The sequence below is a fragment of the Vicugna pacos genome, chromosome 36 (genome assembly GCF_048564905.1).
Source record: "Vicugna pacos chromosome 36, VicPac4, whole genome shotgun sequence".
NCBI classification, from domain to species: Eukaryota; Metazoa; Chordata; class Mammalia; order Artiodactyla; family Camelidae; genus Vicugna; species Vicugna pacos.
The window spans coordinates 6,466,935-6,477,266 of NC_133022.1; the positions used below are offsets into that span (position 1 = coordinate 6,466,935).

Below are 10,332 nucleotides of genomic sequence, written 5' to 3' on the forward strand. Positions count from 1 at the left end.
ATGTTCTATAAGAGGTCTAGATTCAAAGCAAAGCAAGTGTCCTAGATAAAAACAAAACAAAACAAAACAAATTTCTTCTGTAGAGCACAGGGAACTCTACTTGTTATCTTGAAATGTATAATGAAAAAGAATGTGAAGACAAGCATAGGTATATATATATATATATATGTGACTGAAAGACATTATGCTGTACACCAGAAAATTGACACATTGTAACTGACTATATTTCAGAAAAAAAAATAAACTAAGCAAATGTCGTAGATGTAAAGCACCACTTGCTGTATTAGTGGAAGGGGTCACACACAAGATAGGTTCGGCTAGCAGAGTAATTAGTATTTGAAATTCTGTTTTCTTCATTACGCATTTGCATAGACCAACAATGCAAAGAAATGCTTAGAGGCCATTACGCAAAAGAAGATGCTTTCTGAGGAAGCACTGAAGTTTAAGGTACAAGCCTCTTCTCCTTCTAGATTACATTCTGAAAACAGAATTGAAAGTAATAAGTAATTGTTACTAATTCAATGTTTCATTGAAGGAGAACTTGAAAATCATTAAGAGGAAGAGTGAGTATTTGAACGACATCATTCAGATTGCTCGAGCTAAGCTGCAGGCAGCGAGGGACCAGAACGCCAAGAGCCCACACTTGGTAAGAGCTTGGCTGCCACATTGACCACAGCTGGGCGAGATGCGTGCTCCCACTCCTCCTGTTTTTTGGCCACAGCAGAGTGTGAGAGCCCAGGAGCAGAACCTCCCTGTGAACAATGACCCAGAATTTCATGGACTAAAGCCTCTGTGACTTTTCCTATTTCAGAGACTAGGAAATATGTCTTATTTTCACAACCTAGAGAGTTTTCTCACCACTCACACTGCCCTCCAAGATACATGGAAAATGCCAGGAAATACCTGAGAGGTGAAGGAAGTTACTAGCTGAGTTGTACAGCCCCTTGCCCTGTTGATGTTAAACAGAGAATTTTCCACATGAATTTGGGTAAACTTTGTTTATATTTCACTAGGGATGCTCATTTGTGAGCTCTTTGACATGAGCAGTTTCCCACCCTTGCTTCCCCTTGTCGTCCAGTCATGCCCTCCATTGTCCAGTGAGGAGGAAGTCTGTGGAGGTGAGGAAATATCTGTGCCTGGAGGTCTCTTCTTTCCACATTTCTTCATGGGCTTGACATCTGTCCTGGGCCCAGCCTGGATCAGCTGCCATCACAGGAAACTTAGGGGCGGCTGTGGGTACTGGCTGAGAAGGGACAGGATTCCAAAAGGGTTGAAGAGAAGCAAGTGCCCATCAGAACAAACCAAGACTTGCTGGAAGAGCTTGGCAGGCTGGCAGTGGAAGAGGACACGCTGAGGAAGGAAATGCAAGAAGCAGGGTGTCAGAACGAGCTGCTAGGACGCCCGGTACTAGAACTCGAAGGAGAGGCCCTGTCTGCTGTAAACTCTCAAACGGAGCACTGTCTTCAGCCCCAAACTGAAACTCAGGGAAAGTCCCAGATGCTTTCAAGCATGTGTAAGGGAACGTATGACACTTGCTTTCTTTATAAAACTTGAATGTTCAGAATCATTTCGCTGCCTTAATATCTTCTGGAGAGAATGCTCACCAAAGTCTTTGGACGTGCACCAGGGCTAATATATTTATTTTCTATGGTTTGTTTTGCAGTTAACAAAATACTTTGTTTTTGGGAAAAAAAGTTACACTTTTTAAGCATGTCACCCTGAGTTTTCATTGAAATCATAGTACATGCTTTAATTCTGTCCTGTGTGAAGATACTGGAAAACAGAACGTCTCCAGAGACCTTGAAATGTGCTGTTTCAATGAACACTTCAGGAATCTGAGGTAAATGCCTCCAGATGCAGCAGGATTTCCACTGTACACATGAGCTTTCACAAGGAACAACAATCTCATGCCTTAGAAGATTAAATGTTGATGTCTATTCAAGTTACTTTTCTTGGGATTTAGTCATCAATGAGAGAGTTTTAGGTTGAAATTGCTCTTAATAAATCTCATGTCTGTGAAGCCACAGTGAAATCTGAAGAAATGCATGTGCAGGAGGATGTTCAGCTCAGCAGCAAGAAGAGAGTAAGAGACGTTACTCAACCCCAGAGGTACTTAACTCAAGAGAACTGAGCATCACTGTGTCAGTGTCTAATTGTGCTGTGACACACATAAAGCAGATGGCCCATCTTAGCTGATTCCAAGTGTACGATCCTCTCACGTTAAGTACGTTCACGTTGCTGTGGAGCAGTACTTCTTGAACGTCTTTTCTCACATGTCTTGCAGCCACGTGTTTTGAAGACCAGATCTGAGGATACGATGCAGAGAGCCGAGACAACTGAGGACTGCAGCCTGGAAGGTATGTTGCTTGTTGGGAAGAAAACCTCATATGCAGGCTTCCTGGGAGATGTTATGGCTTCAGTTCTAGACCCCTAGAATAAAGTTAATATCATAGTAAAGAGAATCAAATGTACACTATACTGTAGTCTATTAAGTGAGCAACACCACTGTGTCTAAAACCCCCAATGTTCGTAACTTAATGAAAATATACTTTATTACTAAAAGCTACTAGCCATCATCTGAGCCTCCAGTGAGGTGTTATCTTTTTGTTGGTGGATGGTCTTTTTTTTAAACTTTTTTTTTTATTGAGTTACAGTCATTTTGGTGGATGGTCTGGAATTGATAATGACTGCTGACCGATCATTGTGGTGGTTGCTGAAGATTGGTGTGGCTTTTTGCAATTTCTTAAAGTAAGACCACAATGAAGTTTGTCACAGGATTAACTCTCCCTTTCAGGAGCAAGTCCTCTGTAGCAGGAAGTGCTATTTGATACATTTTACACACAGGAGGACTTCTTTACAAATTGGAATCAATCCTCTCAAACCCTGTGGTAGTTTCTCAGCTAAGTTTGTGCACTCTTACAAGTCCTTTGCTATTTCAACCTTCTTCACGGCATCTTCACCAGTAGAGTCCATCTCAAGAAAACAACTTCTTTGCTCGTGCATAAAAAACAGCTCCTCATTCATGCACATTTATCATGAGACTGCAGCCATTCAGTCACGTCTTCAGGCTCCACTTCTAACTCTAGTTCTCCTGCTGTTTTCAGCACATCTGCAGTTCCTTCCTGCACTGAAGTCTTGAGCCCCTCAAAGTCACACATCAAGATTGGAATCAATTCCGTCCAAACCCTGGTTGTTGATATTTTGACTTCTTCTCATGAATCATGAATGTTCTTAATGGCACCTAAAATGCTGAATCCTTTCCAGAAAGTTTTCCATTTATTTACCCAGACCCATCAGTCGTATCACTGTCTGTGGCAGCTAAAGCCTTCCAAAATGTATTTTAAATAAGACTTGAAAGTCATAATTACTCCTGATCCATGGGCTCCAGAATGGATGTCATATTAAGCATGGAAACAGCACTCATCTCATATGTCTCCATCAGAGCTCATGGGTGACCCGGTGCATTGTCCATGAGCAGTAATATTTTGAAAGAATTTTTTTTTCTGAGTATTAGTTCTCAACAGTGGGCTAAAATATTCATGTTGTAAACAGATGTGCTGTCATCCAGGCTTTATTCCATTTATAGAGCACAGATAGATTTCCCATGATTCTCATGGGACAGAGGATTTTCAGAATGTTAAATGGGCATTGGCTTCAACTTTACAACCATCAGCTGCATTAGCCCCTAACAAGAAAATCAGCCTGTCCATTGAAGCTTTGATGCCAGGCACTGACTTCTCCTCTCCAGCTATGAAAGTGCTGGATGGCTTCCCCTTGCAGTTCTCTGCATTGAAAATCTGTTGTTTAGTGTATCCACCTTCATTATTAGCTGTCTTAGCTTCATCTCCTAGAGAACGTGCAGCAGCGTCTGGTTTAGCTCTTCCTGCTTTACCTTGCACAGGTATGCAGTGGAGATGGAATCTTGCCTTAAACTTCATGGCCCAATCCCTGCTGGCTTCAGAGTTTCCTTTTGTAGCCTCTTCATCTCTCAGGCTTGCAGAATTGCTGAGAATTAGGGACTTCCACTGGCTTAGGCTTTGCCTTAAAAGAATGTCATGCCTATTTTAATGAAAATGATAAAGAATGAAGTATTTCAAGAATTACCAAAGTGTGACACAGAGATAAGAAATGAGCAAATGCTGTCAGAAAAAATAGTCACCAATAAACTTGCTGGACTCAGGGTTGCTACAGGTCTTCAATTTGTTTTAAAAAATGCATTATTGGGAAGGACAATAAAATGAGACACACCTATAGTAGACATGAGTTTACACTGGGAAGGTAAAAAATGGGTTCCTGCATTCAGGATTCTCTCCTTTCTCCACTGCCCAGCACAGCCAAGCCGTTGAGTGCACATACAAAGACAAACTGTCTCATGTTCACAGAACTTGAAAAGAAAATGCAAGACCACCATGCCACATTGGGATCTGTGACAGGAGAGGAAGCCAATTTCCAGAGGCTGGAGCGGAGAATACGTTTCCCTAAAGATATTTCTGGACAGACAGACGGGCACATTGAAGAGTAAGATTTTCCCATGTTAATTATGACAAATGTGTGAATGAATGTGTGAAATCACGTAGATATTATATTTCAGAATACTTAACCACCATATTTCCTTTACCACATTCAGCCAGCACAGATTTGTGTTTACTTTTCTGCCTTGATTTCTGTAACCTGCTGCTTCTGTTCATTCTGACTGGTTACCAGAGTTCTTGTTGTATTTAGTTTGAGATCTTAGCGAGTTCTTGGGCCAGATTTAGTCACTTCATTATCTAGATCCCCCAGATCCATTTTTATTGTCCTTAGGTTTCAACTGCATCATACTGTCATGACCTGCCATGTGTCTATCATTTTTACTGAACTCTAGATATGGGGTAGAAAATAGAGAAAATTTGAGGCCTGGTGTGAGGTTAATTTGCTGCAGAGAAGGTGGGCGTGACAGCTGGCAGGTGATCAGGGTACCAGCAGTGCTACATCCTGTTAACCCAGTTAGCAGCTGAGATCAGTCAGTGCAGCCAGCCCTCCTGAGGCCAGTGTGTCTGCTGTCCAGCTTTATTCCTGGCATGTAGCTCTCATGGATCCCAGCTAAGGCCTGCAGGTGTCACTAGGGATTGCCTGCACTGACAGGCTGCGAGCTCCAGCCATCTGACTGTGATGCCCATGTTGGGGGGGGCACAAGCTGCCGGGCTGCTCTGCATCTCAGTGGCTTCCCCTGCAGTTAACAGGTGACCCTCGGGGAAGGTGGACCCAGTCCTGAGCTTCCTTCTCCCATCTTGGCCTCATGTTCCTTCCTGGCTTGTTAGCAATTTGGTACATTTGAGCATGGATTTCATAATTTGTACAGATTTCCTGTCATTCTCAGGGAGAAGTCATGGACATCACACCCATTAGCCCACATTCAAATCCAAACATTTTCTCATATTCCCTGAAAAACCAGGTTTGCCCCAAGCTTTGACTGAAATCAGGGCTCTCTGTGGGAGAAATCAAACAAGTCATGAACGCTTGCTTCACCCTAATGTGTTTGGTAGTGAAGACTTGGTCAGACCCTGAGTCCCACATTGAAACGTGAACTCACGCTGTCTCCCTCACAGGAGCCTGAGCCAAGGAGGGGCGCAGAGTGCACCTCATGTGGGCTTTTCCTGCGTGTTTACTTTATGCACAGATTAGAATAGGTGTGGGGACGCTGAAGGGAAGGCCAGATACCAAACACTTGCCAGAGGCCTGAGTGTAGCTTTTTCATATGTATTAGTGGGGGCCTTTAATTCTTTCCTCTGTATCTGTCAGTCTGAGCACTTATGGGGAAGGGCAAAAGGAACATTGAATTGTTCCCCTCCAATTTCTGGGAGGGAAACTGGCAGAATTTTGCAGAGTTTCTTTCCCCTCTTAGGAAGGTGGACATGAAAGGATGTCAGCTGGTGGAGAAGCAGCAGCTATTGGCAGCAGAGGAGAAGGCAAAACTGGCTGAAGACGAGACACGACAGTACAAGTGAGTTCAGCTCCTGTGCACCTGCGGTGCCGACACCACTGTTGGGTTTTTAAAAACTTTTCTAAAATGTTCAGGCACAATATCACACACAGACCAAAACACATGTTTAGAAGAGATTTGTATAGATACTTCACACAGAAGAAAAAATGTTAAGTTTTACACATGTTACATTAAAGGTTTAACTTTAAAAAGTATTAAGTTACTAAGAATTTCCTGGTCTCAATGCTGGGCAGACTGAGTGAGTGGAAAGACAGTTCACAGAGATGTTTCTGAAGGTGCTATAAATTGTTCTCAACCTGAGGTAAGCAGTTTGGTGTAGCATCAGTTGGACCAATAAATATGACCATGTCACTGGAGAGACCCACTTGTAAGCCTGAGAAATAGGATAAGGATGTAAGGAAAAGAAGATTCAAGGTTTATGATGAAAGATGCTCAACACAGGATAAGTGAGGGAAGTGTTGAGAACGGGAAAGGAAATTGTGTCAGCACAGAACCTGGCAGACGTAAAATAATAGTGACAGAAGGAGTGACTGCAGTGATAGCTTTGAACCTGATGTGCTTCTACAGCCGTGTGCAGTGTGTCTTGTGTGGTGATACTGTGTGTGAGTGTGCAGTGCAGATAACGTGAGATACTGTGTGTGAGTGTGCAGTGTGTCTTGTGTGGTGAGATGATGTGTGGAGTGTGCATTGCAGATAACGTGATGAGATACTGTGTGTGAGTGTGTGAGTGTGTGAGTGTGTGAATGTGCAGTGTGTCTTGTACGGTTAGATAATGTATGTGAGTGTGCAGTGCAGATAACATGGACTGGGGCAAGTTATTTAACAGCATGCCCAGCATTGTGTTTTCTCTGATGAAACAATTTGTAACTCGTAGGAGAAGGCTTGAAGAATGTCACAGGCAGATGCAGGGAGCAGACATCGCCTTGAGACTCCAGGTAACCTGCCTTCCTCCTGACACACGGAGTCCTCAGCACCTGAAGCAGATGGTTACTGTGGGCCTGAGAACCCCTTGCCATGGGGTGTTTCTTGATGTGTTGACTTTTTCAGATCACTCGTGCCAAGAAGAAGTCCCAAGACAACTGGGTAAGAATTTGTTTCCTTCCTTCCCTTTGTGCACAGTCTGCCACGGCTGAACATCGATGTGTTTTCCCCCACAGATCAGGGCTCGGGAGCTGGAGAGGGAAAACACTGAGCTTAGAAGGGAGGCCGCCCACCTGAAACAGAGGTACAGAATTTTCACACATTTTTAAGGGTGTTCTGAGATTTTTAAGGATTGGCTGTTTTGTGTCTAGAAGAGGAATTGATGATGTAATTCTCATTGAAGCCATTCTTTCTGTGTCTTTAAGATTGGATGCAATCTGCATACAGAGGCAGGCAGAGAAGTACATGAGGCAGGAGCCCACCCCAGGAGGACCGTACAGGCTGCATCCTTCCCTGAGGCGTAAGGAGCACACTGTGAACTGCAGCAGCTTCATTTCTGCTGCAAAAGCCTCCAAGTGGGCTTCTTGTCCCCGCGGGTGATTGCTGGGTTTCCTGGACACCACACTACACACTCACCACAGGGGGCAGGTTCTCAGCTGGGTGACAAGATGTTTTCTTCACGTGCTGCCAGCCAGCAGGGCTCTGTCTCCTGTGAGCAGTGGAGCTCATGCCCCTCCAGGGACTGTGGGCCACCCTCCAGGCCCTTGGTTGGCTGGCATGGCTGCTTTCTGTGCGCTAGAAGACATGAGTGTCAGCACTCTCTTCCAGCCTGGACACAGTGTTGAAGGCTGCTTTCTCCTTGTAGTTGAGAAAAATAACATGCACAGAGTTTTGGAATGAAGGCAGTATGTCCTGATGAGAAAAAATTTTTCTTCATTTGCCTTGGTGGATAAATATTCTATTCAAGATCTGCTTTAAGACAGCAGGCATTTCTTTACTATTTATGCAGGTCCCTTCGTTCCTATAAGAAATGTTGCACGGTGACCTAGAGTAGCCCGCTAGGAAGTGACATGACTACGTAGTCTCCCTCTTCTAGAGTCACACGTGTAACTCTAAAGTCTTCCAACAGGTTCTCCGTGTAATTCACCGTTCTTCTGCTGATTATTACAATATTAGTCTTTCTAAGGCTACTTGTTTCATAAATGTTTACATAACACGCAGTCACTTGTACAAGACATGTCCTATCGGACGAGGATTGTAACAGCTTACCAGCGGGCTGAGGAGGGAGAGGTGCAGCTCATGGTCAGGGGTTGTTATGCTGTTCCTATGAAAGACACTTCTCACTTTAATAGGTAATATGCAGAGACTGGTTTCCCCTGAACTGCATTGTGAGCCACCTGTGTTAGTGTTGATTTCCAGGGATCTGAGCCCTGAGATCCCATCCACGGTGATTAGCTATGAAAACACCTGAACCAGGGCTCTGTGGTGTCCTCATCACGGGTCAGGGGTCCAGCCTCTCCTCGTCCTCGGGGTCACCTGAGACATGAGGGGGACCTGCGGTCTCTGTGCGGAGCCCGGGGCGCGGGCAGGAGTGACAGCTCCTGGGGGAGGGCATGGACGGCTCGTGCTTCCCCCCACGGCCTCTGTCAGAGAGGACCCACCCTCAGCGCTGCTCTCCATTTACAGCCTCAGGGCCTGGTGGCGCCCCTGTGAGGAACGGCAGCGACTTCCATGCTCAGGAGGCCGAGGAGACACAAGTAAGTGATTTGTTTCCAGTTGTGTCGCAGTGATCACTTTGTGTTGGGATTTGATCTCTGGAGATAACTGCTGTCTTTCCAATCGCCCTCTCCTGCCTTGCATCTGGATTGTGTGTTCCGTGATGGGTCTGCTGTGTCATTTACTTTTCAAAAGCAAACTCTTTGCTGGATCTTCCCCAAGGCCTCAACACACAGCTGGTCATCTTTGGTGGAAACTTTCATGTTTTTATAAAAGTAGGAAAAACACTCTAAATAGTTACATGAATTCTCTACTGGAGAGCCAAAGCAGTCTCCCTGAGAAAGAAAAACACAGTGGGGGCACCACTACTCTGGATTTCAAGCTGTATCATAAAACTATAGTTATCAGAACTGGCATGAAAACAGACTCAACACCAATGTAACACGCTCAAGAGCCCAGAAATACACCCACGCAAATACAGTCAATTGACATTTGACAAGGGAGCCAACAGTACTAAATGGAGAAAAGGCAGTGTCTGAAATAAATGGTGCTGGGAAAATAGGATGCTCCCGTGTAAAAGGCTTAAATCCCTGTCACATGCTCCTCAAGGGGGTTGACTTGAAATGAATTAAAGACTTAAAGGTAACACCTAAAACCACCATCCTCTCTCATTCTCTCTGCTCATAATATGCAAACAAGGGGCTTTTGTGCTGGTGAAGGGCTGAGTGGAGAGTGGCACTGGGGGTAGAAGCATGCTTGTCTCTGTGATGCCCCAGGACCAGCCCCTTTCCTCTCTACATTTCCAGACACTGGCAGTGGCTTACTGCTGGGCCTAAAACTTCCATAAGCTCGCATGGCGACACAGGAGAGAAGAGATTTCTGGTACTGATGCTGTTCTTTAGAACCCTGGTGCATTTGAAGGTGTTGGGGACTATTCCTGTTCCAGTTGGTGTTTCTCCCTTTTCCAATAATACTGATATATTTAAAAACTGCATCTCTTGTTCTGCAGGACTATGGGCCTAGAAGAGGCCCCAGAACTATCCCAGCACCATGGGAAGATTTCTACCCCTGGGGATGTCCACCAGAACCATTCATTAGATACAGGCCACTGGCACCTAGACGACCCATGTGCCTTCTAGGACCTTATCCACAACCTATATCTCCAGTCACTGGTAAGATGAAAGCGTATGTCTGTTTTCTTGTTGAGTCTCTGCAGAAGCATGGAAGATGCCAAGCCAAGAATTTCCAATGCTTGGGAAAATCAGATTGAGTAAATTGTAACTTTCTTTGAGGTAATTAGGATACATATTTATTTCATAGCCCATGTCATTTCCCAATCATGACCTAGAAAGGAGGAGTACCTTGCAGAGAAAAGAAGGTCTGACAGAAGGCAAAAACATCACTACTACATATCTTCAACATACACCATGATATGGGCTCTCTGAGGGATGAAGCACCGCTAATGAATTCTGCAACTAATTTTAGCCGTGAACTTGCACAGCTGATGATAAGTCTCAAAACACAAAAGTAGAGAAATATGGTCTCTTCCTGAAGAGTCAGGAGACCTGCATTCCTATATTTGTGATGTGGGGACGAGTGGGATACGGGGAAAGAAGGCTCACCAGGTTTTGTGTGGCTTCAGCAAAGTCTTCGCAGGCGAGCCTAATCCTCCATCCCTTCTGTGGTTTTCAGCCCACGTAGGACCTGGCCCG

General features: G+C 44.6%; 1 protein-coding gene across 1 annotated transcript; it reads left to right on the forward strand.

The window, feature by feature from the left end:
* Positions 1-430: 430 nt before the first annotated feature.
* LOC140691646 (transport and Golgi organization protein 1 homolog) lies at positions 431-10,125 on the forward strand. The gene is made up of 12 exons (XM_072955516.1): positions 431-447; positions 536-646; positions 2,285-2,357; positions 4,383-4,518; positions 5,885-5,983; positions 6,858-6,918; positions 7,031-7,066; positions 7,141-7,208; positions 7,330-7,424; positions 8,591-8,661; positions 9,630-9,792; positions 10,106-10,125. Exons 3-12 carry the CDS (start codon positions 2,318-2,320, stop codon positions 10,123-10,125), a joined length of 789 nt encoding a protein of 262 aa, XP_072811617.1. The 5' UTR covers positions 431-447; positions 536-646; positions 2,285-2,317.
* Positions 10,126-10,332: the final 207 nt, after the last annotated feature.

Coding starts and splice junctions, on each gene's coding strand:
- LOC140691646 (XM_072955516.1), top strand. CDS start 2,318: ATGCAGAGAGCCGAGACAACTGAGGACTGCAGCCTGGAAG. Junction 2,358..4,382: donor TGAGGACTGCAGCCTGGAAG/GTATGTTGCTTG, acceptor TCATGTTCACAG/AACTTGAAAAGAAAATGCAA. Junction 7,209..7,329: donor GCCGCCCACCTGAAACAGAG/GTACAGAATTTT, acceptor TGTGTCTTTAAG/ATTGGATGCAATCTGCATAC.